This window comes from Gorilla gorilla, chromosome 8 (genome assembly GCF_029281585.2).
Source record: "Gorilla gorilla gorilla isolate KB3781 chromosome 8, NHGRI_mGorGor1-v2.1_pri, whole genome shotgun sequence".
Classification (NCBI taxonomy): domain Eukaryota; kingdom Metazoa; phylum Chordata; class Mammalia; order Primates; family Hominidae; genus Gorilla; species Gorilla gorilla.
Window position 1 is genome coordinate 131723469 of NC_073232.2, and position 26076 is coordinate 131749544.

The 26076-nt window shown below is 54.7% G+C and overlaps 1 protein-coding gene across 2 annotated transcripts in view; it reads left to right on the top strand.

Moving 5' to 3' along the window:
• Nucleotides 1-24123, top strand: part of GRK5 (G protein-coupled receptor kinase 5) — a 250391-nt gene extending 226268 nt beyond the window's left edge. For both annotated transcript variants that reach the window (XM_031015495.3, XM_055353231.2), the window contains 8 exons: nt 4879-5069; nt 8333-8370; nt 10587-10676; nt 12137-12345; nt 16720-16857; nt 21175-21312; nt 21649-21780; nt 23471-24123. In XM_031015495.3, the coding sequence (XP_030871355.1) occupies nt 4879-5069; nt 8333-8370; nt 10587-10676; nt 12137-12345; nt 16720-16857; nt 21175-21312; nt 21649-21780; nt 23471-23569 (1035 nt within the window). In that variant the 3' untranslated portion in view covers nt 23570-24123. The remainder of the gene's footprint in view (nt 1-4878; nt 5070-8332; nt 8371-10586; nt 10677-12136; nt 12346-16719; nt 16858-21174; nt 21313-21648; nt 21781-23470) is intronic.
• Nucleotides 24124-26076: the final 1953 nt, after the last annotated feature.

A 26076-nucleotide genomic window follows, 5' to 3' on the forward strand; every position in this document is an offset into this window, starting at 1 on the left:
AGCCCGACGCCTCTGTTCTCCTGGACCACTTTGTAAACTCCTCAGTGGACAAAGAAAGTTCACCTGGGCCCAGGTTGGGAGCTGTGGGTTCCACAGACCCTCTAGGCTGGTGCCATCGTGGTGGGGACCTTAGTGCCAGCATCCTGGAATGGCACTATCAAGCCTGTGTGCATTGTGTTAGTCAGTCTAGGCTGGGCCCTGCTGCAGTAACACATTTGCCCCAAACCCTAAGTAGCTAAATAGAGCAGAGGTTCATCTGTCACTCACCTGAAGTCCGATCAGATTGGGCCACCCTCCTCCATCTAACAGCTGCCCCATCTGGAGCCTTGAAAGTGAGTGCTAGGGGTTCCACACAGAGACTTTCCACTGCCTCTACTGGACAGATGTTCCTCAGTTTCACCCACAGTCTGCCAGCCAGAACCAGTCAACACAGAGACAAGTTAGTTTCAGGGGAGGCTGGGAAATGTGAAGTGCATGGATATTTGGTCAGCTCTAATATCTTCTGCTACACGCTGTTATAAAAAATAAAGCTGGGTGCAGTGGTACATGCTTGTAGTCCCAGCTACTCAGAAGGCTGAGGCAGGAGGATTGCTTGAACCCAGGATTTCGAGGCTGCAGTGAGCTATGATTGTGCCACTGCACCCCAGCCTGGGTGACACAGCAAGACCTCATCTCTAAAAATAAATACATGCATACATTAAAAATAATATATACACAAGGTAAAAATTTAAACAGCACAGAAGGATACACAATAAAACGAAAAGCTTCCCTGTTTGAGTAATCACTCCAGGCATGTTTTATTCATGCACAGGCTTTATTATTTTTAGCCAATGGGATCTTTGTACCTCTTATGGAGGAATGTTTTTCCCTTACATTGTAGATCTTTTTCTCCATCCAGACCTCTAGTCACACCCCTTTTTAAAGTTGGGCATCATTCTCCTGAAGAGATAAAGCATAATCCATATAGTCAGTCCCCATGGATGGAAATTGTTTTCCATCTTTAAACCACTACAGGGCCGGGCATGGTGGCTCACGCCTATAATCCCAGCACTTTGGGAGGTCGAGGCAGACAGATCACTTGAGGTCAGGAGTTCAAGATCAACCTGGCCAACATGGCAAAACCCCATTTCTACTAAAAATACAAAAATTACCTGGGCATTGGTGGTGGGCACCTGTAATTCCAGCTACTTGGGAGGCTGAGGCATGAGAATCACTTGAACCTGGGAGGCAGAGATTACAGTGAGCTGAGATCATGCCACTGCACTCCAGCCTGGGTGACAGAGTGAGACTTTGTTAAAAACAAAAACAAACAAACAAAAAAAACCACTACAGACCAGTGGCACTCCCAGAGGTTGGAAGTTTGCATCTTGGGATCTCATCCCAGGCCACCCCCAGCTGCCAGCCTTGTCGGGGATGCAGGTGTGGGCAGTGCCATGGTATGTGGAGATGAGGCAGATGAGGCTAACTTCAGCCATCATTTCAGCTGCGGGCCTTCTTGAGTCCGAAACCTTCCTCCCCACTGCCAGCCGCTTCAGCAGGGACCCCTGGATGCTGCCTATGGAGCCTTGTCTCTGAAGGGACAGTGCTGGCGGGTTCTGCTCGGGGAAGAGGATCATGTGATTCACAAAGCTGGGCGGCACATCTTTAAGGGCCTTCAGTTACAATGGCTACACCTTCTTTAACTGTGCCCCATCCACGGCCCCGGCAGGGAGTTCCCACGATGTCACCTCCTGGAGCCCTTTCTCGGTGATCACCTGGGCAGATGTGGGAGAAAGGGGACAGCTGCAGCCATTGCAGCAGAAGCACAGTCCCCATGAGCTTGCTCATCGTTGGCTGCCATTTTGTCTCCTTTCCTCAAAAATAGCTGATGTTGATGCACCAGTTTTATGGCACAGCCAGTTCCCAGCCTGGCCCACGATGGCCGGGTTTCATGTGTGCCGCCTCCCTACGTGGAGAAGGATTACCTTCTGGTGTAATTTGCCCCTCCTGCCCCACCATGGCCTTGCTTCACAGAGCCTTGGGTGTCTGGACTCCACCAGCAGAGGACTAGACCCCCCTCTCTTGGTGGCCCCTTGCCAGGTGGACCAGTGTATTAGTCCATTTTCACACTGCTGATTAAGACATAACTGAGACTGAGAAATTTACAAAAGAAAGAGGTTTGATGGACTTATGGTTCCTTGTGGCTGGGGAGGCCTCACAATCATGGTGGAATGTGAAAGGCACTTCTTACATGGCGGTGGCAAGAGAAGAATGAGAACCAAGTGAAAGGGGTTTCCCCTTATAAAACCATCAGATCTCATGAGACTTATTCACTACTATGAGAACAGTATAGGAGAAACTGCCCACAATTCAATTATCTCCCACCGGGTCCCTCCCACAACACATGGGAATTATGGGAGTACAATTCAAGATGAGATTTGGGTGGGGACACAGCCCAACCATATCATTCTGCCCCTGGCCCCTCCCAAATCTCATGACCTTACATTTCAAAACCAATCTTGCCTTCCCAACAGTCCCCCAAAATCTTAACTCATTTCAGCATTAACTCAAAAGTCCATACACAGTCCAAAGTCCCATCTGAGACAAGGCAAGTCCTTTCCGCCTACGAGCCCGTAAAATCAAAAGCAAGTTAGTTACTTCCTAGATACAATGTGGGTACAGGCATTGGGTAAATACAGCTGTTCCAAATGGGTGAAATTGGCCAAAACAAAGGGGCTACCGGCCCCATGCAAGTCAGAAATCCAGCAGGGCAGTCAAATCTTAAAGCTCTAAAATGATATCTTTGACCTCATGTCTCACATCCAGATCATGCCGATGCCAAGACGTGGGTTCCCATGGTCTTGGGCAGCTCCATCCCTGTGGCTTTGCAGGGTACCGTCTCTCTCCTGGCTGCTTTCATGGGCTGGCATTGAGTGTCTGCAGGTTTTCCAGGCAAACAGTGCAAGCTGTCAGTGGATCTACCATTCTGGGGTCTGGAGGACAGTGGCCCTCTTCTGACAGCTCCAACAGGCAATGCCCCAGTAGGGACTCTGTGTGGGGTCTCTGACCCCACATTTCCCTTCTGCACTGCCCTAGAAGAGGGTCTCTATGAGGGCCCCGCCCCTGCAGCAAACGTCTACCTGAGCATACAGGTGTTTTCACACATCTTCTGAAATCTAGGCGGAGGTTCCCAAACCTCAATTCTTGACTTCTGTGTACTTGCAGGCTCAACACCACATGGAAGCTGCCAAGGCTTGGGGCTTCCACCATGGCTCGAGCACTGCATTGGCCCCTTTCAGCCATGGATGGAGCAGCTGGGACTCAGGGCACTGGGCACCAAGTCCCTTGGCTGCACACAGCATGGGGACCCTGGACTCAGCCCGTGAAACCACTTTTTCCTCCTAGGCCCCTGGGCCTGTGATGGGAGGGGCTGCTGTGAAGACCTCTGACATGCCCTGTAGACATTTTCCCCATGGTCTTGGGGATTAACATTCAGCTCCTTGTTACTTATGCAAATTTAGGCCGCCAGCCTGAATTTCTCCTCAGAAAATGGGATTTTCTTTTCTATTGCATTGTCAGGCTGCAAACTTTCCAAACCTTTATGCTCTCCTTCCCTTACAAAACTGAACGCCTTTAACAGCACCTATGTCACCCCTTGAGTGCTTTGTTGCTTAGAAATTTCTTCTGTGAGATACCCTAAATCATCTCTCTCAAGTTCAAAGTTTCAAAAATCTCTAGGGCAGGGGCAAAATGCCAGCAGTTTCTTTGCTGAAACATAACAAGAGTCACCTTTGCTCCAGTTCCCAACAAGTTCCTCATTTCCATCTGAGACCACCTCAGCCTGGACTTTATTATCCATATCACTTTCAGCATTTTGGGCAAAGCCATTCAACAAGTCTCTAGGAAGTTCCAAACTTTCTCACATTTTCCTATCTTCTGAGCCCTTCAAACTCTTCCAACCTCTACCTGTTACCGGTTCCAAAGTCATGTCTACATTTTTGGGTATTTTTTTCAGCGGTGCCTCACTCTTCTGGTACCAATTTACTCTATTAGTCCGTTTTCACACTGCTGATAAAGACATACCTGAGACTGGCCAATTTACAAAAGAAAGAGGTTTAATGGGCTTACAGTTCCACTTGGCTGGGGATGCCCCACAATCATGGCAGAAGGTGAAAGGCACTTCTTATATGGCGGTAGCAAGAGAAGAATGAGAACCAAGTGAAATGGGCTTATCCTTATAAAACCATCAGGACTGTGAGACATATTCACTACCACAAGAGCAGTATGGGAGAAACTGCCCCCATGAGTCAATTGTCTCCCACTGGTCCCTCCCACAACACATGGGAATTATGGGAGTACAATTCAAGATGAGATTTGGGTGGGGACACAGAGCCAAACCATATCAACTAGGCACATCCTGCATGCAAGAGAAAGCCTTTACCAGGCCGTGTTCCACTTCCCAAAGCCCCACTGCCCCTCCAGCTCACCCTTACTTGGTCCTGTGAGAATGGCTCCCATACCCAAAAGGGCAAGTGAGCCCTGCTTTTCTGACTGGCCAACAAGGCACCATCCAGTCTTCCCCAGCTGATGCACACATGTGCTTCTGTGGAGGGAGCACAGACGCCATTCTGTTGGATTCACTGGGAGGTCGGGATGCTAGCCTGCCCTAACCCGCCTTGGCCTTCTCACCTTGATCCACTGAAAGGGAGGAGCAGGTGTGAGCCCCTTATCAGCCAAGGAGGCCGCAGGCAGGGTCACCGCAGAGGCCATCTGGGTGCAGGGGAGCAGGGTGAGGCTCCTCTGTTCCCTCACACCCCAGCTCCCGGGATCCTGAGGAGGGAAGCGGAAGTGAGTGGCCATTGTCACAACCTCCCCATGGCACTGTTCTTGTGCTCCCAGGTCAACCTGGCCTATGCCTATGAGACCAAGGATGCACTGTGCTTGGTCCTGACCATCATGAATGGGGGCGACCTGAAGTTCCACATCTACAACATGGGCAACCCCGGCTTTGAGGAGGAGCGGGCCTTGTTTTATGCGGCAGAGATCCTCTGCGGCTTGGAAGACCTCCACCGTGAGAACACCGTCTACCGGTGAGTGGAAGGCACCGAGGACTTCCAGGTCTAAGTCTGAGGGGGTGGGGCCAGCCCTTCCACACCCTCGGGCAGGTGGTTGCCATCGCTCTGGGAATCAGCCCTGGTCAGCACCAGGGGAGGGTGCAGAGTCAGACAGACTTTCCACTCCAGGAAGCTGGGGCCCCCCGGCACTGAGGAAGCGAGGTGGGCCACCCTCTGGCCAGTGTTCTCCAGCCTCCAAAGTTTAGGGAAGCCAAGCAAGTGAAATGATGTTCCCGAAACTGACTGCTCCTTCAAGTCAAGGAGGACGGGCCGTGACCACTGCTCCCTCCAGTCGCCTCCATCCCAGCAGCCAGGGAAGCTGGGAGGGGGCCTGGTGGCCGCTATCTGGGATCAGTCCTGGGAAGACTTGGGTTGGGTCACTGCCCACAAGCAGAATCGGAGTGGCCCATGGTCCCACTCCATGCTGTCCTCAGCTTGCTCTGGTCTTCACCCCCTCTCCTCACCCACCTCAATCCCACAGGGACCTGGACACTGTAGGGCCAGGGGTCCAGATTCCACTCACAACGAGCAGTGCCCTTCAGATTTTTCTCCCAGTCCTTCTGAAAGAATTTTGAAAAATCTCTGTGATGCTGCATTTTAAGTAGACATTTGAAATATTCCATCATATTGAAATAGTGGCAATTTTTGATATATTGAAATTGAACAGTTACATTACACTCTTCAGGGGATCCAGTGGAATCTCTACTTGCTGTAGCAAATTGATTTCCACCTGCATTTATCCAAAAAATTCACAGAAAGCTCTTTAGTGATGAGGAATTTTCTGTCATTTCCTTCACTCTCTCCATCCCCCCAGAATGTTAATAATATATTTTTTTGCCTGAAAGTCTTTCACTGATTAGCGTACATCTCTGAAACAAATATATAGATACATACAAGGGTTTTTGAAATTCTCCTTGACTGTAAGGCTCTAAGTGTTAAAATAACTTCTCTGGCTGGTTGCGGTGGTTCACACCTGTAATCCCAGCACTTTGGGAGGCTGGGGCAGGCGGATCACCTGAGGTCAGTAGTTCGAGATCAGCCTGGCCAACGTGGTGAAACCCTGTCTCTACTAAAAATACAAAAAGTAGCTGGATGCGGTGGCACGCGCCTGTAGTCCCAGATACTTGGGAGGCTGAGGCTAAAGAATCGCTTTAACCTGGAGGTTGCAGTGAGTCAAGATCACCACTGCACTCCAGCCTGGGCGACAGAGTGAGACTCCGTCTCAAAATAAAATAAAATAACTTCTTCTGTCGAGTTGCCATTGTAATTAGTAGTAGATCTCATTTCTAATCAGTCCTTTGGAAGCAGGGGTTTTGACATCTGGAGTGGGTCGCTACAGTCATACTCGGGAGGGGAGGAGGCTGCTTTTCTTCTGTAACTTGGGAGAAGAGTTATTGAGAAAGGGCAGATGGGAGGGAGATCCCAAAAGATGCCAGGACAGAGCTGGCTTACAGCCTAGGGCAGACCCCAGAAGCAGAAGAACTGTGTGTCCCAGTCTGTCCAGTGAGGTGCTGCCTTGCTCTCTCAGATCACGGGACCATGCAGCTCGAAGACTAACTAGTTTAATCGGGGTGTTGTGTAACTGTTGGGAATCGTGTGCTCTCAGGGTCACCAGGTGGACGTGGTTGTCACGCTGAGGTGACGGGCCAGCAGCGGTGGCTGGGGTGGAGGCAGCTGGTGCGGCGCATAGGGCCCGTGGCTGGGGTTCTGTCGAGGTCAGAGGTCGCCGCTCTGGGGCTCCACGTTGCGGGTCTCCCGGGGCTGACCCCGGGACAGTTTGGGGAAGCGGGAAGCTGCTTTGGGCCGGCTGTTGTTCTTCGCATCCTGATGCGAAGAAATCCAAACCCTTCAAACTACGGACAGGAGGGAACCCCCTGCTCGGTCCTGGCAGACCCCGACACGCAGCCCAGTTTGAAGACCTTTGCAGTGGAGCTCATCTTGGGACCAAGAAGGTTTTGAAAACAAGAATGGTCTTGATGACATGCCCTTCCCCCCATGCCATCCCCCCATTTATGTTTCTGTTTTGTTTTCATTCAAATGAAAAGAGTCAAAATTTTCCCTAAGGGTTGAACAAAGAATTCTCTACTTGATTGCCTTTTATTTAAAAAGAAAAAAGAAAGCCCTCCAAGTTCCAGCTCGTCTTCTTCCGGGGGAAAGAGAACCACAGTGCCTCCTGCCTGGCTGTGACCACTCACCACGGCCTCTCTTTGGGCTCAGTTCTGGCCAGTGCCCACTAGTGAGCTGCCATGCTAGCCTGGTGGCAGCCAGCTTGTTGAGATGATGGCTCCTGCCCTTATTTGGAATTGTTAACACATCAAAAGAATGCCATTTAAATAACAGCAACAAAAGTATTTTATGATAAATAAGGATACACAAACACCAATTATCATTTGATGAGGCTCACTGGCTGGATTTGGGTACATTAACCACTCCACATGAGGACAGCTGCCATCAGTTAAATAAACAAAGCTGGGTGGTTGAGAACTGGAGCCTCCATCCGGATCCTGTGTACTGTTTGCCCCATGGCTTAACTGAGTTGCACACACTCTCCTGTTGGCTGTTCTTTTACCCATAGAGAAGACCTTTTCCTATAAAACCAGCTCCTCTGCTGGCTCTCCCCCCATCCTGGGAATGCAGAGGCTCCCTTACTTGTGAGCAAGATCCTGTCATCAAGAGAGGAGACATTAGGGACAGGATAAGGCAGCCACACCTATGCCATGCCCCGTAGCTGTTCTTTCTCCCAGGCTGTAGCGTAGCTGGTGTTGGGGGATGTGCCAGTCTCCTGCAGGCCCCATCCCAAAGGGGGTCTTTTTCCTGTGCCCCCACCTTCTCCCCTTTGATCCTCTCTTCCCAATTGCACAGCTCCCTTCATTCCAGGCCCTGTTCTGCCTTCAGGGCTTCCTGAGACCTGCAGGGTCTCCTCAGCCTTGGAGTATCCTCAGACCTGCAGTCATTGATGTGTGAACAGGGGCCATGACTGTCCTTTTCCTAACTTTCCCAGTCACCCTCCAGGATTGGGAAATGCCTATGGCAAACAGCAGTGTTGCTTTAAATTACTGGAAGGAGAAAAATTAGCTGAAGATCATTTTGACTCAAACCAGACAGCCTGAGCCAGGAGGTGGGAAGGAAACACACTGTGGCCACTCAGGCCTGATTAGCCCGAGGGGTCGACCCAGATGCCAGTGCATCCTACCTGCCCAGAATGCCCACACTCTGATGCTTGTTGTTTTTCCTTTCAGAGATCTGAAACCTGAAAACATCCTGTTAGATGATTATGGTAAGTCTTTTCCTACTCGGTAGCTGAGGCGAGCATTGCAACCCAGAGAAAGCAAAGGGCCTCCCAGGGATTCTCAGAGAGGGCTGGGGAAGCTGACCATGGGCCCCACTTCCACTGCTCAGTGCTGGTTACCTGGGGAAGGGGGAAAGCTGTGAGCGTGAACAGAGCTCCTGCTTGGTGAACAGGCAGTGTTCAGAGAGACTTTGAAATTCAGAGTTTTTGAAATTCCCCTTGACCATAAGGCTCTAAGTGTTAAAATAACTTCTGGCCGGGCGCGGTCTCTACAGCGCACTGAACAAGGAGTCCAGAATTTCAGAGATACTTAACTTCCATCAAGTTCACCTCTCATCTTGTTTGTAAAATGGAAACAAAGCGTCCTGCCCTGCCCTGCCCACCCAGAAGGAAGAGGGTGGTGGAGAGGCTTCTACATGACAGCTTGAGAGGGAATTGCTTGTCAGTCTAGCCAGCTGTAAATGTCTTAGGCATTAGGTTTGTGCATTACCATCATTATTTTCTCTTGGCTGTGGACACTGAGTAATAAGAACAACCACAGTACCCGTCACAGCTGTTTAGCCTCACACCTGGAAAATAGTTCCTATACCTTCTTTTTTTTTTGAGACAGAGTCTCACTTGCTCAGGCTGGAGTGCAATGGCATGATCTCGGCCTACTGCAACCTCTGCCTCCCAGGTTCAAGTGATTCTCCTGCCTCAGCCTCCCAAGTAGCTGGGATTACAGGTGCACGCCACCACACCTGGCTAGTTTTTGTTTTTTTGTTTTTTTTTTTTGAGATGTAGTTTTACTCTTGTTGCCCAGGCTGGAGTGCAGTGGTGCAATCTCAACTCAGTGCAACCTCTACCTCCCAAGTTCAAGTGATTCTGCTGCCTCAGCCTCCCAAGTAGCTGAGATTACAGGCACGTGCTACCACGCCTGGCTAATTTTTGTATCTTTAGTAGAAATGGGGTTTTGCCATGTTGACCAGGCTGGTCTCAGACTCCTGACCTCAAGTGATCTGCCCTCCTTGGCCTCCCTAAGTGCTGGGATTACAGGCGTGAGCCACCGGTTTCCACACCTTTGATCTGACTAGATCTTCTCACCTGCACAGAGAAGGGCAAGACAGCATCTCTGTGCCCATTTAACAGATGACAAAACTGAGCCTCAGGGGAGCCATCCTGCCAGAGTCACCCAGCAGCATCAGTGGGGAGCTGAGGGCAGAAACTGGGTCTCCTCCCAGCAGGCCCCAGAACCTGGCAGCCCCCAATAGAGGGAGGGGAGAAACCGGGTCACTGATGACCTGAAGAGAGGTCTGCATGGGATACTGCCCTGTGGAGAGGCGGTCGGAGGGCCCAGGCCTGCCGCCCCTCTCTGGATGTGCCCGGTGCCTCCCTTGGTCTAAGAACCAAGCCCACGCTGCTCCTCTGCTATCCTGACTGTCAGCCCCCACCGAGCCAGGGAGTCCACACAGCTCCAGCCTGGCGGGGTCTCGACACTGGCCCTTGCTGACATCTAGGCTGGAGGGGTGGGGGTGGGGCCCTGGTGTCCATAGGCAGGGAAGGGAAGGGGACGTGTTCCTTCCTGCAGGGTAAGTTGTGGCCGCGACCCTGCCCAGGTGGGCCGTGGGAGGGACAAAGACCGAAGTGGAGCTCAGCTCGGCGTCTCCCGCTCTGGGGGGTCAGTCCTGGGCTGTGAGCTCAGAGTCATCTCCAGGCTCTGCCACGTCAGACCAGACGTTTTCCCTTCTCGTTTCTCTAAAGTGAAAAACAACCAATCTCCAGAGACCAACAAGGCAGGCCGGGGAGCTGCTTCCCAAATCGTTTTACAATTCTTTCCCCTTAAGCAAATTGTTGCAGAATTCCAGAAGAACCTCACATTTTTCCCATGAAGTAATCCCAGAACCAAGCCAAGATTCTCTGACCTCAGCCTTCCAGGAAGCCCATTCAGCCTTTGACTAGGCAGGTCGGTCAACGTCCAGCCGGGTCCAGGCATCCTATTGCATCTTTATGTTCCACTCCTGAAGAGTGGGCATTTTCCTGTGTCCTCCCACACCTGCACTCTCCCAAGGCTCTTGTGGTCACTCTGAGATGGCAGATTGGGGTCCCTGTTGTCCTTGGACAGATGAGAATGCCGAGAGCTCGTATACCTTGCCCAAGGGCACACAGCGAGGCCGCGTGCCCATGCAGCTGTCCCAGGGACCCACTGACCCTGCTGTCCCCCTCAGGCCACATTAGGATCTCAGACCTGGGCTTGGCTGTGAAGATCCCCGAGGGAGACCTGATCCGCGGCCGGGTGGGCACTGTTGGCTACATGGGTGAGTGCTGGGCTGCCTGTGTCAACGCACCTTGAGACCCACCGCCTGCTCACTGCCGGTCGAGCCCCCAGAGCCTGCCCGCAGAGCCTCTCGCCTCTTCATGCACTGCTGATCACACACAGAGTCACAGTCTCTGCAGGGCCGCTGGGGGGGCGGCCTTAGCCAGGGGGAGGGGGAGCACAGGGGCCCCAGATGTGATGACTGCTCTGAGCTCTCTGCACTCCCAGGCCCCCAGCCCCACCTGTGTCCAAAGCCAAGCCACTCTTAGGGGTCGGGGCCTGGCATACAGCGCTGCTAGGGGAGGCCACATTGAAGCAGGGGTCTGGGAGGAGAGGCCTTTGAGAGGAAGGAGGTAATTCACAAGAGCCCGCAAATGAGAGGCGCGCACAGCTGCTGTGTCACCAAGCATGATTCCAGTAGAGAGCAGCCTTGGGCTCCTGCCACCTTTCCTCAGTCTGCTCTGAGACCAGCGTCCTGGGGGTTGCAGGGAAGAGACCCAGAGTTAAGTCCCGTGCCCTAGAATCCCCCGTCCAATTGGGGGCACGCCCTGGGCTTCTTCCTGTGCATTTCACACACCTACCCTCCTTCCCCTGCGAGGCGTGTGCCCGGGGAGCAGGCACGCTGCCACCCTCTAGTCAGGCTGGTACCGACAGCAGCTGCAGAGGAGGTGTGCCTTGTCTCTGATGCTAGAGGGTCCTTTTCAGATTGCATGACATTTGGCAACCTGTGGGGTGTGTGTCTGTGTGTATGTGAGTGTGTGTGTGCCCACGTGAATGCTGATCGATGATTGATAGGGAGGTAGGCGGGTGGGCAGGTGGATGGATGGATGGATGGATGATGGATGATGGATGGGTGCATGATAGATCTGCCTACCTGTGTGTGCATTTGCCTGGGTCTCCTTCTGCAGAGTGTTCCATGCATCTGTCTGCCCCGGCTCTTGTGTGCAAACCAGCACATGTGTGGATGCATTTCCCTCCAGACATACGTGCTGATGCTGCAGAACTATCTTTTCTGTATTTCTATGGTAAATCTGTAATTCGGTTTATCAAAGTGGTACAGAAGACATAGCAAGAGATTGTTTGAATTACAGATAAATTTAAGATCATCTTTAATTTGGGTAGATACACCTTGATTCATTGAAACAAATATACCAATAGCACCTGTTCTGTGCCAGGTGTCATATTGTTACGGTAGTGAATAAAGTAGCTCATGTTCTAGGCGAGGGGACATCAAGAGTGCAGGACACCTCCATCCACGGTGGTCAGAGTTCTAAAGCTACAGTCAAAGTCCTTCGGGGGCACAGAGGAGAGTCATCAGGGCAAGCTCCCTGGAGGGAGTGGTATTCACAGCAGTTGGTGGGGTAAGAGTTGGTGGCGGCCATGAAACTCCAGGCCTTCTGTGAGCAGCGCCACCAGCTGTCTCCTTCCTTCTCACTCGTCTCTCCTCTCCTCTGCCCCCAGCTCCAGAGGTCCTGAACAACCAGAGGTACGGCCTCAGCCCCGACTACTGGGGCCTGGGCTGCCTCATCTATGAGATGATTGAGGGCCAGTCGCCGTTCCGCGGCCGCAAGGAGAAGGTGAAGCGGGAGGAGGTGGACCGCCGGGTCCTGGAGACGGAGGAGGTGTACTCCCACAAGTTCTCCGAGGAGGCCAAGTCCATCTGCAAGATGGTGAGCTCCTGGTGGCCAGATGCCACCCTCAAGCTGGTGGCTCCCCTCCCTGGGCCTGGCCCCAGTCTGTCCCCAGAACAGCAAACAGGCTGAAGGGACAGGGGTCTGAGCATAGGGGTGGGGGTTGCAGCCCACCAAGCTAGAGTTGAGGGCACTCCTTGCTGTGGGCTGGGGTGGTCAGCGGAGACTTCCAGGAGAAAGCCTGGGTGGGGCAGGGACACCCAGGAACCAAGGGAAGGGGGGTGAGGGGAACAGTGTGGAACACCCTCACATCCAGCCTGTGGGGGAGTCCACACAGGGCGGAGAAGAGATGGTTTGAGCTGGTGCCCCAGACACAAAGCAACCTTGAGCCAAGCCCCGGCTCCTGCCCTTGGGCCTCCTGCTCCCTCCACCTCTGGATCCTAAGGTGTTGGTTTAAGACGAAGGGCTACAGGGGGTGGGGGCGATGATTTCAGTCTTTGAACATCTTATAACAAAGTTTTCCACCACTAGATGGACTGCTGGTCATGCCAGCCTGGCTCCTGCATGACAGGGTCTAGGGATAGTGAGGTCAGACCCACCCAAAAGCTGGGTGGGTGGGGCCAGATGGGGGGACTGGAAGCCAGATAAGGAGTGACAGGAGCCATTGGAAGTGGGGGATATGGGAGTGGAGTCCGCCCGTGCACCCCTGCCACTGGGCCGCCCCATGCCGGCCCTCAGGCCCTTCCCTGGGAACCAGGACTAGTGGCTGGCTTTGTGGGGAGATGGCCACTTCCTGCTGCTGCCTGGCTGTCAGCCCCCAAGTCCAGCCCATGCCCCCTTGGGGCCCTCCTCCTTATGGTCCCCAGCACAGCTGTGCTGGCACCCCCACTGCAAGCAGCTGCCCTCTAATGCCAGCCTCATAGGGACAGGAGGGGCCGGAGCACCCAGCTCCACAATTGCCAGCCCACAGACTTCCTCTCCTCTCCCTGGAGCCACAGATGTACCCCGTATCCCATGTACCCGGAGCCACAGATGGGCAAACCGAGCCTGGGAGGGGGGAACCACACTTCCCACCCCTCTACATCTGCAGGGACTTTTGGGGCAGACTCAGCGTGTGCATTGACAACCCAGGCAACTCCCGGAGTTTAGGAAGCAGCAGGCCTGGGAGTTGATTAAAAGTCGCAATGCTTCTGCTCAGGAAGACCTGAGATCTGCGCCGCAAGCGGCCCCGGGAGGGTCTGGCTCGGCTCCTCACCCCAGAGGCCCCTCTCCTGCAGCCAAACACCTCTGCTTGGCCCCTTCCTGTCACCAACCTCATCCTCACATCACAGAGCTGTGGGAAGAAGTCCTGTGTGTATAGCAGACCCACACCCTAACCCCACAGCTGTTGGCCCGCCATGCAGCCGGGGCCTCAGAGAAAGCCACATGGTCATCGCAGCCAGGGCTAGGGTGGGGGGACCGGAGGAGCAGTGGAGCACTGGTCAGGTAAATGGAAATGTGGGTGTGAGCCATACTTGGCTGTCTCATTGGGAGATATCTGTCAGGTGCGACAAAACGAGACAAGGGAAAGAAGAAGGGGTCAGACAGCCGTGGGCAGAGCATCACCAAATGTCCCAGGTCAGGGCCAGGCAATCAGAGAAGCAGGTCTTGAGAGATCTCAGCAGGGATATGGGACGTACTAAGAGGATGAAGAGGCGGAGAGGGCCCCAGTCCCACCCCCAGACCCCAGACACCCACCTTGGCCCCTGGCTTTGGGGCTGGGATCGCCTGCTGCAGCCTGGACCAGGGTGCTGCTGTCCCTCTGCTGCCCCCTGGTGGACACTGAGAGAAAGCCTGCTGCTCCCGGAGGACCTGTCCCGTGGGTACAAAACCACTGTCCTCTGGAAGCCTCTGGCCTTGCTGCGGCTTCCCTTACAAATGATCTTGGGTCTTGGGAGTCTAGTCTTAGGCCTCCTTCACGCCCTTGACTGCAGCATCTCCGGCATCTAGGCCTACCTTGTCCCCTCCAGCTGGTGGCAGCTCAGGACACTGCAGAGCCTGACTTGCCAGGAGACCTTGCAGGTCCTGGGTTCACAGGGCTATTTCTAGGCTCTGGTGGCTCCAGCCCTGCCTGCCTAAGAGGGTCCCTCCACAATCAGTGAGGAAGCCTGTCTCTGGCCCCCAGGTCCGTCCCCCATTCTACCTTAGCAGCCACAGAACCCACTCCCCCTCCTCTGGAGCCCAGAAATTCACACATCCCACTGCTTTGTCTCCTGAGCCCAGTCCATGGGCCCAGACCTCAGCCTCCATCTTCCCCAAACCCCTGCTCAGTCCCAGCACTGGGCCTTAGCCCCCATCCAGCTCCCTCTTGCCCTTCAGCTGTCTTGGTCTCACTTGTCCTTCTAGCCCATCTGTACTCCTCCTCCAGGAAGCCCTCTCTGCCTGCCCCACCCATCCCAGCTCACACCTTCTCTTCCTCTCACTTCTCCTGGTGTCCACCTGATAGCATGGTTGCAAACTCTACCTGACGATGTGGCTGCAAACTGTTGACTGGATGCCAGGGTTTCAAATGGCAGCATATAGGCGGCTGTTTTGTTCAACCTGCACACGGTTTTTCAAAAGAAGTAAATGGTAGGTTCATTGCCAAGATTTAGAAATGAGGAGATTTCATGTAATAACCTGGATTTTCTGGCTTCTCTTGAAAAGCAGAAGCCCCAGGCTCTGGCTGCCGTCCCACCTAGCAGGAGCTGACACATAGCCTGGCCCGGCCCACCCAGCCCACCCCTCGCCTTTCTCATCCTCGTTTGTGCCACCTTCCTGGCCAGCTGCTGCAGCCCCTGCAGAAGGAGACTTGCCTCTGAGGGACTGCTTAGAACAGTGCAGCACCTGGGCCCAGCCCAACCCAATGCCTTGAGCCTTTGTTGAACAGTGAAGCCCCCAGAGAGAGAAGCAGAGTCATGAGCGCCAGACCCTGAGCCGCCAGCCTGGCTGTCCATGGGGGCATTAAGGGGCAACACTGAGTGACTGAGTGCTCTGCTTTGTCCTTTCAAGGGTGGAACCTGGTGCTGGCCCTGATGCTACCTTCGATTCCTTTGTTTGGGGGGCAGCCCCCTCCAGACCCTGAGCCCCAAGAGGCCAGTCTGGCTGCTCACTCTCCCCGGCGTCCCCAGCCGGTGCAGTGCCTGCCCCACAGGGACCAGCAGGAAGTGTACATGGGATGAATATGAGCAAAGCGCACGGGGCATTGGGAAAAGACAAGGCTGGGCCCCTACCCCATGCAGTCTGCTCCTCTGGATTTTAGCCTCAAAGCAGACACTTAGTAGACACCAACTGCGTACAGCTGCAGCGCTCAGTAAGGCAGAGGAGAAGAGAGAATCACGAGGCTGGGGCACTGGGAGTGCAGGTCAGGGGCCGGGGCCCTGCTGTCGTGTGGCTGGCCATGGCTAGTCAAGGCCCTCTGCGAGGGTCTAGCCCTCTGGCCTCATTCATAGCCTCATCCCGTCTCACCTGGGTGTCTGCTCCCAAAGACTCTTCCTCTCCTAGTAACCTTCCTGCCTCGTGGTTCTGGTGAAGACACTCTCCTACCTCAACCATCCCTGGCTCCTTCTACCTCCAGATGAAAATCCCGCCACCTGACCTGGCCTTCAGGATCCTCCATCATCTCTCCCTGACCAGCCCCCTCCCCTTGACCCATCTCTGCACCCTCCTCCCGCTTTCTAAGTCTAACGTGTTTTGGGTGTTCCCCAGACACACCCTGCACGTCCTGCCGCTCTGCTTTGCTGGTGCAGTTCCCTCTACCTGTATACCCCTCCCCCTACCCACACCTTGAAAGCCTATTTGTCCTGCAAGACTCAACTTAAATACCTCTTCCCCATGCAGCTCCCTGACCTCCAGCTGGCAGCCAGTCATGCCCCCTGCCCCCGGGGTGCCCGATCTGTATCACCTTGATGCGTCTTCTGAGCATGATTAGCCCCCCCATGAGTCTGAGCACTCCTAGAGGCCAAGTGCCTCAGTGGTGCCTTCTCTGTCAGGAAGGGGCTTGCACCCAGGAGGTACAGCTCTGCAAATTAGCTGAGTATGTGCACGAGACAGAGCTATTGATGCAGTCCTTGCCTTTTGTTGCCTACCCTACACAGAAGAGGTGACAGTGACTCGACACCCATTAATGAGTGCCCACCATAACCCAGGAACGAGGTCTGTAATCCTGAGAGAAACAAGATTCCTGCTCTCCTGTCCCATCAGGCATCTAGCCAGGCTGTGAATGTGTGAGCACAGATGCACGCCAAGACTCAGAGGCAGCCCTGAAGCAAGACCTTTGCAGGGTGGGGCAGCGTGTCTTGGGTTCCTAGGCATGGTGCAGACACTGTGGAGGCAGGAGGTCCGGACAGGAGGAGAGGCCCAGGGGACGTGGCTTCATGGGGCTCTCTGTTTCAGCTGCTCACCAAAGATGCAAAGCAGAGGCTGGGCTGCCAGGAGGAGGGGGCTGCAGAGGTCAAGAGACACCCCTTCTTCAGGAACATGAACTTCAAGCGCTTAGAAGCCGGGATGTTGGACCCTCCCTTCGTTCCAGACGTGAGTAGTCTCCCCCAGCCCCCAGCAGCTCCCTTCGCAGGGTACCCAGGGCTGCCACCAAGTGCTGCCTCACAGTGAGCTGGTGCAGAGTGTAGGGCACATCGTGTCTTTGTGGGGACCAGAGTCCCCTCCCGGCCACTCCTCACCTAAGCTGCAGATGAACTTCACGCCAGGCAGTGCAGAAGAGGCGTGGGCCAGGGAGCCCACATTGGCTGTCCAGAGACTTGGGCACTTTCCCAGGTCTGGGGGTCCTGGACAGATTCCTTCTAAGCGTCAGTTTCCTCCCTGTCCAGTGAAACCAGTAACACTCATGCCTCCCATCTGCCTGGGAGATTTGAGGGTGAAATGAGAACTGAATGGGGAATGCTTTCAAGAGCATTGACGGCCACTACATTCAGTTCATCTTGACCAGCATGCATGCATTGAGCACTACTGTTGACGCCAGGTTCTGGGCCAGGCAGTAACATAAGAGGCCCCTCCCCCAGCAGCTCACATTGCAGGGAGTTGCATCTTCCCAGGAGGTCCCCAGGTCCCCCAGTCGGTGTGTGAGGCAAGATTCCAGCTGAGGTAGAACTGTCCTTGAAAGTCCCCTACATGGTCTATAAATCATGAGCTCTCAGCTGGATCAGAGGCCCAAGAGAGGCAGACCAGGCAGAGGTTGGGTGATCTGTGCGGGATACGTGCTGTGATTCCGGGGCCTGCTCTGTTTAAAGTCAGAGAGTCAGAAGCCAGGAAGGCCTGCTGTGCTTCGGCTCCTGCCACGCTCCCGCGGATGACCCCTTGCCGGCAGTGGGGACTGGGCCGGGGACTGTGGAGGCCGTGGGAGCAGCAGTGTGCTGCAGGCGAATGACTGCATCTCCAGAGAGCTCATGTGCACCTCTCTCCCCAATTCCGTGTCCAATGGCTTTGCGTCGGTAGCTTACAGTAGATCCCGGTGGTAGCATCTGCACAGCAGCAATTTGCAAATGCTACAAATCAGGGCCTCCGCGTCCCCCTCTCCCAGAACCAATGGTTATCACTTACCAGTACCGCCCTGAGTGGAGGCGGGTGGGGACCGTCCTTGGAACTCTGGCACCCCCTGTACATGGGGATCCCCTGGTCCTCTGAGACAGAAGCTGGCTTGGGAAGCTGCTAGGTGCAGATCAGTGTCCATGGCAACCACACCACAGACCCTGTCTGGCCAGGGATGGCATCAGTGTGATGGGTAATCAGGGAATGCTTTTTGGAGAAACACAGGGGCCACTGAGAATATAAAGAGTAGGCCGGGCACGGTGGCTCATGCCTGTAATCCCAGCACTTGGGAAGGCTGAGGCAGTCAGGTTAGGAGTTCGAGACCAGCCTGACCAACGTGGTGAAACCCCATCTCTACTAAAATACAAAAATTAACCAGGCTTCGGGGCACACACCTATAATCCCAGCTACTCGGGAAGCTGAGGCAGGAGAATCGCTTGAACCCAGGAGGCAGAGGTTGCAGTGAGCTGAGATTGTACCACTGCACTCCAGCCTGGGCGATGGAGCGAGACTGCATCTCAAAAAATAAAAAGTGAAAGTCACTGAATGCTGCAAACTCAATCTGCAGATGAGCTTGAGCAGGCAGGGGGAGGATGGTAATCACAGCATTGCTCTCGACCCTGGCTGCCTGGCGAACCGCCTGGGGAGCATGAACAACACTCGCCTTGGATGCAGTCCCCAGGGAGTCTGGGGTAAGACTCGGGCTTCAGGAGTTTTGAAACCTCCCCAGCTGATTCTAGCATAGAGCAAGGGTTGAGAGTCACTATTATGGGAAGTGCCACGTGCAAGGAGTGTGTTGTTTATTTGTTGTTTGTTTTTAGTGTCAAGGGCTTTGGGAGTGGCCACTCCTTGGCGTTCCAGGAAACCACATAGCATTGAGTGCATGAACATCACGGTTGTGCCATTGGGCTGATGTCCGAAATTGGAGAGGATGTGGGCATCCAGACTGGGGGTGTGGCAAAGGTTTGGAACCCGGGTGGCCATCCTTGTGGCCTCTGGGCTACCTATTGCTATGGTGATGGGCTGAGATTAGTCATGGCATTGGAACTATTCCTCTACCTTCCAGCACACTCCAGGTCCCGTGCCAGGCCCCAAGGGAGATCCCATGGCACACAAAACAGTTGGTTGTTTCCAGTCTGAAGAGGAGCAGGGGTGTCAGCAAAACCCCTTAAATAGAAGTAGAAATACGAGTCACAAGAGAAGAGAACAGGCAGCCTCCGGGAAGATGGGAGAGTAGCAGGGCCTCAGAAAAGCGCTCCAGGCCCTGGAAGCAGCATGTGGAAGGAGGCGGCTCTGAGGGTCAGAGCGACCAACTGTCCTGCTTTGCCTGGGACTGTCCTGCTTTTAGCACTGAAAGTCCTGTGTCCTGGGGAGACAGGGACAGTTGGTCACCCTGGGAGTGACCCTGGCCACTTTGAATCAGGGCATTAGGAGGATGAGGTAGCAGAGCCCCGCAAAGCGCACAGCCTGACAAGGTGCACAGAGCAGCCCACCGGTGCCCTCCTGCCCCGGCCGTGTACCCTGTGGCCCAGGGCCTCTGTTCCTGGCATCCGAGGCCTCAGGTGAGCAAAGGTTGCAGGCCCTGGAGTGCGAAGCCGCTGTGAGCTGGGGACTTTGCCTTTCCCCCACTGGCCCTCCCCAGGCTGCACGCCAACCCCCCAGTCATCCCTGCCAGCCCCCCACAGTCATCCCGCCCCCCACAGTCTTCCCTGCCAGCCCCCCACAGTCATCCCTGCCAGCCCCCCACAGTCGTCCCTGCCAGCCCCCCACAGTCATCCCTGCCAGCCCCCTACAGTCATCCCCACACCACTGTCGGGGCTGCTGCCACATTCCTAAACCACGAGCGCTGTGAGTGACATCATTTTTTTCACTTCCATTGACTCTTTTTTTAAAATAAAAATCAATGTATTTTAAAAGGAAACCTTTCCAAGGAAATAATAGCCATGAAAGAGGGGTTTGGGTGTGCCAGCTAACTTTCTGTTCCATTACAGATTTTTAAAATACGCTCATTTCTTAACATTCCTCTGCAAGCCACCCAGGGCCAGCTTCGTGAGCTTGACCTGGCACCCCCTAGGGCATCCTGGGTCCCCACACCTGGCTCAGTGCCCTCTGTTGCCATCTTAAAATTCTAAATGTGGAGCATGGACCCTGCGTTTTCATTCTGCGCTGACCATGTGAATGATGTGGTCTTGCTTCCAGCTAAAAGTCTGCTGAGTTCCACGGTGGCGTGCACCCCGGGCTTTGGGAACTAGAGAAGGGTCGCAGCTCTGCAACTGGACACCCCTGCCCGCACCCCTGCTTCCGCCCATGTGCACTTGGGCCCATGGCTTGCTTTGCTGGGGACAGCATGGCCTTGAGCCTTGAGCTGGAGACCAGAGCAACTGGAAGGGAGAGTCCCAGAAAGTGCCGAGCCCTGAGACCATTGCTAGAACCTTCCTGGCATGGCGGAGCCCATGCTGAGCCGGTGCACTGATTCACAACCTTCCTATTGGCCAAATGTCAGGAGACTATAAGCAGGAGGTAGACTCTACCCTCCAGTGACAGATGTGTCACCAGGTCTGGGGATCCCTTCGCACCCCACCTGGGGCTGTCTCTATAAAGGCCTCATCTCCAGAGGCTCTGGGAAGCCTCCCCGCACCAACCTTGAACTCTTAGAGGGCAGGGTCCACCCAGGTTCATCTCTGCCCTGGCATAGAGCAGGCCCCCAGTGCACAGCTGAGGGACGAGTAAGGCAAAACATATGCCTACCATAATAATACCAGCTCCCCGTTACGGGCGCCAGGCTCGGTGGCCAGCACTGACAGCAGCCCCATCGCCCAGGTGCCTCATTGTCCCCATTTTGCCAGTAAGGAAACAGGACATAGGCCTCAGGGGATATGAGACTTCCCCAAAGTTCCTAAGTCCCACAGCTGGGACTCTAGCCCACGTCTGTCCAGTATGGGTAAGGGAGTGATGGCAGGAAGGAGCCCTGGGCTGGGCACCCAGGTGCCCCAGCTCCTGTGTCACCCCAGCCAGGGTCCCCGTCATGGATCTGAGAGAGGGCTGCACTGTCATCTGGAGGGGTCGCAAAAAAAACCACAGGCCGTCATCTGAGGTGGACAGGAAGCCCAGCCAAGCCACTGGGGCCGACCCCTCCCCTGGACTCACCTGCCTCTGAGCCACACACCCTCCAGCCACTACCCATAGCAGTTCTGGGGGTGCGTCCTGGGAAGACTCCCTTCTGCTCCCCAAAACCCCAAGGCCTGGCTCGGGGCCACTGGAGCCGCAGGCGGGACACATGTGTGACCGGCCCTCTGCCCCTGGCAGCCCCGCGCTGTGTACTGTAAGGACGTGCTGGACATCGAGCAGTTCTCCACTGTGAAGGGCGTCAATCTGGACCACACAGACGACGACTTCTACTCCAAGTTCTCCACGGGCTCTGTGTCCATCCCATGGCAAAACGAGGTGAGCAGAGCAGGCCACTTGCTTTGGTCTGGGCGGGAGGGAGGGACTGACTAGGGGAAGGAGGCATCGGGAATATGAGTTTGGCGGCAGGAGGATGAGCGCATGGTTTCTGTTTTCTCCGTGAAGGCAGCACACAAAAGCTGTCAGTGGCCAAGTAGGGAGCTGTAGCCACCACGGGCCAGTCATTGACGGGGAGCCTCGCCCAGCCCCCGAGACCTGGAGGGCGTGTGGCTCAGGGGCAGGTGAGGCCAGGGGAGGGAGCCCCAGTGGCTTTGCTGCTGGGCTTCCTGACTGCCCCAGTTGACGGCCTGTGTTTTGTTTTCACGGCCCCTCCAGATGATAGAAACAGAGTGCTTTAAGGAGCTGAATGTGTTTGGACCTAATGGTACCCTCTCGCCGGATCTGAACAGAAACCACCCTCCGGAACCGCCCAAGAAAGGGCTGCTCCAGAGACTCTTCAAGCGGCAGGTGAGACACCCATGCCTGGCCAGTCCTGGCATCAGCCCCGAAACCCCTGGCTCACTTCCATGGGAAACGAGAAGACCCACAGTAGAGACCCTTGGAGGGCTTGGAAGTCTGGGGCAGTAGCAGCTTGGAAGGGCAACTGATTATGTCCAAGGCCCCCGATACCCACGGCAGCTGATGGGACCCCCGGGGAGAAGGGCAGGGCCAGCCCAGATTCACCCTCCCTCTGGGTTCCTCCGCCTTGACACTGTTGGCGCCTGGGGCCGGTTAATTCCTTGTCATGGTGCCGTCCTGTGCATCACAAGACGTGGGGCAGCAAGTTTGGCCTCCACCCCAGATGCAGCAACACCCCATCCCCCAGTCGTGAGAGCCTGTAAAGGAGCCAGACATTGCTGAATGTCCTCAGGGGCACAGTCACCCCTGGTTGAGAGCCACTGCCCTCTCTGGCCCTTACGAAGCCTCAGTCATATAAAGACTGAACATCATAAGCCCAGGGAGAACTGGGGGTAGAAGCTGACCCCACAGAACCTTCCGGCTCCTGGGATGGCCCCCATCCAATGCTGTGCCCTCTAGCTGGCAGCCAGAGGAGACAGGGCCCTTGGGAAATGACACTTAGAGCCTGGCCCCGGGTAAGGGTTGGTGCGGGCCAGTGGAGGAAATGCCGGGGAAGGGCCCCCACCTCACCCCACACCAGGAAGGTGGCCACCATACACCCCGTCTTGGCCTGGCCCTTGAGGAAGCTGTGGCCCAGTGTGCCCATCCTGGAGCCTGGGAGGCTCCCTCACCTAGTTCTGCTCCTTCCTCCTCCCCACAAAGAGCCAGCTCCAGGATGGGCACACTCAGCCAGTGATAATATAAAAATACAACGCTTCAATGCTTCCATCAAGTAAAACAGAAGTTCCAGAAAGAATGACGTCTCCCTCCCCTGATGGCCAGGCATGCCAAGAACACCCTGGGTCCTAGAAAAAGAAATTACCATGGAGTCTCACAGACCCGGGTTCAAACCCAGCCCTGACACTTCTTGGTTATGTGGCAACTTACGGAACCTCTCCTGCCTCAGTTTGCCTGCCTGAAACATCAGGATAGAAATGCCCATTGCCTAGAGCCATGGGTGGTGGCCCACACATGGGCACCAGCACCTGTGAAGCAAACGCTTCTTGCCTCCCTCCTCCTCCCCTCTGCAACATGAAGGGCCCAGCACCCACGGGATGCAGAGGGAAGGCCTGAGCAATGGGAACGACCGCCCATCTCTCCCAGGCCGGCCCTCGCTAGAGCCCTTCGCATGTGAGGCCCCATTGTATCCTCCCAGCCACCCTGTGCGGAAGCTGCTCTTCTCCTGTGTTACAGGAGAGGAAACTGGGAGATGGAATTGCATGCCCAAGGCCACTCTGCGAGGGAGGGGAACACTGAGAATTCCAGCCCAGGCAGCGTAACCCCAGGCCTGCAGGCTTAACCAAGGAGGATATTATAGGAGGGGCCGCCTCCACCCTGATTGGAGGTTCTGTTAATTCCATGGCTCTTCCCAGGTACCTGTGCCTCCAGGGGTGGCCCTTGTACCTGGCTCTGAGGGGAGACTGCAAAAGGTAATAAAAAGCAAGGGTTGGAGCTGGCAGAGGCAGCCCCGACCCATCCCCAGGGCTCCCAGGACTGACTTCTGTTCTCTCCACCCCGTCTCCCCCAACCCCAACCCCAGCATCAGAACAATTCCAAGAGTTCGCCCAGCTCCAAGACTAGTTTCAACCACCACATAAACTCAAACCATGTCAGCTCGAACTCCACCGGAAGCAGCTAGTTTCGGCTCTGGCCTCCAAGTCCACAGTGGAACCAGCCCAGACCCTTCTTAGAAGCGGAAGTAGTGGAGCCCCTGCTCTGGTGGGGCTGCCAGGGGAGCCCCCCGGGAGCCGGGGAAGGAGGCCGTCCATCCCGTCGACGTAGAACCTCGAGGTTTCTCAAAGAAATTTCCACTCAGGTCTGTTTTCCGAGGCAGCCCCGGCCAGGGTGGATTGGATTTGTCTTTGGTGAACATTGCAATAGAAATCCAGTTGGATACGACAACTTGCACGTATTTTAATAGCGTCATAACTAGAACTGAATTTTGTCTTTATGATTTTTAAAGAAAAGTTTTGTAAATTTCTCTACTGTCTCAGTTTACATTTTGTATATTTGTATTTAAATGAAAGTGAGACTTTGAGGGTGTATATTTTCTGTGCAGCCACTGTTAAGCCATGTGTTCCAAGGCATTTTAGCGGGGAGGCGGTTATCAAAAAAAAAAAAAAAAATGTGACTCAAGACTTCCAGAGCCTCAAATGAGAAAATGTCTTTATTAAATGTAGAAAGTGATCCACACTTCACCTTTGAAGGATTGGTTGTATTTACCCACATCTATCTCTGGAGCCATTTCCTCACATTGGTGTCACCCTTCTGTCGGCTTGGAACAATCTGAATTAAATGTTCCAGATACACGTGGGACTTCTCCCTCCCAGCCAGAATGTCCTCTCCTGGGGCCCTCGGAGTCGCCTAGCCTGAGCCCTTCTCCTCGAGGGGCACGCCGAGCCACTGTCGCACCCACCTCTGTCTGCTCTTCCTTCAGGAAGGCGGCTGGCGCACGGATCTAGGTGTTTGCAGCCTGGTGGGCGATGGGCCTCTTTCCTTCTAAGCAGGTCCTGACTGCTAAAGCCAGTCATTTGCAAGAGGTTTGCATTGGGGGATTTTTGCTCTATTTTTAACAGACGCATAGGATCGTAAAGATTTGTCGTGAAACCCCAAGTGTCCCAAAGCCTTGGGGCCCACAGGAGCATCGGGAAGTGAGGCAGTGCGCTCATCCTGACGGAGCAGCGTCGTGGCTCATCCTGACAGAGCAGCGTCGTGTCTGTAGTGGGGAGGGAGGCTGGCCCAGGGGCCTGGCATGTTCCTGAAGCGTTCACAGGGTTTCGAGACCTTCACAGCCCCATCAATGTGCTGGCCCATGTGGCATGGATGGGGCAGTCTCTCCGGGCAAATGAGAGGCCCAAGGAGAGACCAAGCCACCAAAGGGCTCAAGACAAAGTCACTGTTCCTTCCCCAGGAAGGTGGGGCAGAGGCAAGATCTATCGGACATTTCAAAGTTTCAGGCAGGAGCTCCTAGAGGACTTGGTGGCTTTGCCAGCCCAGGGGCCTCTGAAGGCAGCCCCCAGACCCTTGTAGCAGGGCTGTCCATCCCCAGGGAGCAGCTGGCCACCTCCTCCTGCCTCGATGAAGTGACCAGGGGCCAATCTGCTCCCACCTCCAGTCCAGGACAGGGTGAACATTTGACCTCACTGTCCCCTGCCCGGCTGAGTCCCTGATGTCTGACTGTGCCACCCAGCAGCTGCCAGGGTCTCTCACCATGTGGACCCTGCCCTAGCTGCAGCGGCACCTCCTGTCAAAAGTGCAGACCCGCAGGTTCCACCCCAAACCACAGAATGGGAATGCCTGGGAGCCCACCCCTGCTGTGGGCTCTCAGCGGGGCTTTGGGGGTGATCATCCCAAACACATTTCTCTGGATGACGCAGGCAGCATTGGAGCATGAGCCGTGGGGAGGACAGTCGTGAGCACCAGCTGTGAGGCCCGGTTTCCATGCCTAACCCCCGGACTCTACCCCTGGGCCCTGGGGTGTGCCGCTAAAAGGGTCCTGGCCTTTGGGACTGATCATTTTGAGGCCCTTTTACAAAGAAATGGGGGAGAAGAAATAGCTGGGCTTCCCTCAAATCTTTTTAATGTGCAGTATTTTTTTGTTCAAGACCAGCTCTTGTTTTATGAGGCTCCTTCCATTACCTTTCTTGGGCTGAATGCAAAACAAATACAGCCATATTCAAGTCTTCCAAGGAAGTAGAAAACTCTTTGAATGGTATCTTAAGATCCTTAAGCTCTTGCTGAACTTCCTTTTTCAATGAAAAGAAGGACCATCATCCTAGGATGGTCACCAGCCCAAGCCACCACCTCAGCCACCCATCCAGGAGTTTGGTTCCTTTTGCCCAGTTCATAGCAGCTCAGTCCTTACCAAATGGATTCTTGGTATTGGGAAGCAGCCTCTTTTTATTCCTGAAAGGCAATGCCCTGTCTGTTTGCAGTAGAGAATCCCCAGGGAGCAAGAAAGATGACAGAAGTGTGGCTGCCATGTTTCTAGGTCATGAGAGCTCTGGCAGTACTACCACAAGGCCTGCACGTGGATTCTATGATAACTTGAGTCTTCCATCATGTTTGCCACCAGCCCTCCCTGAGTGCCCAGAGGAGATGGGGGCAGAGTCACTTGGCCTACTAAAGCCTCCTGTTCCTTCTGGC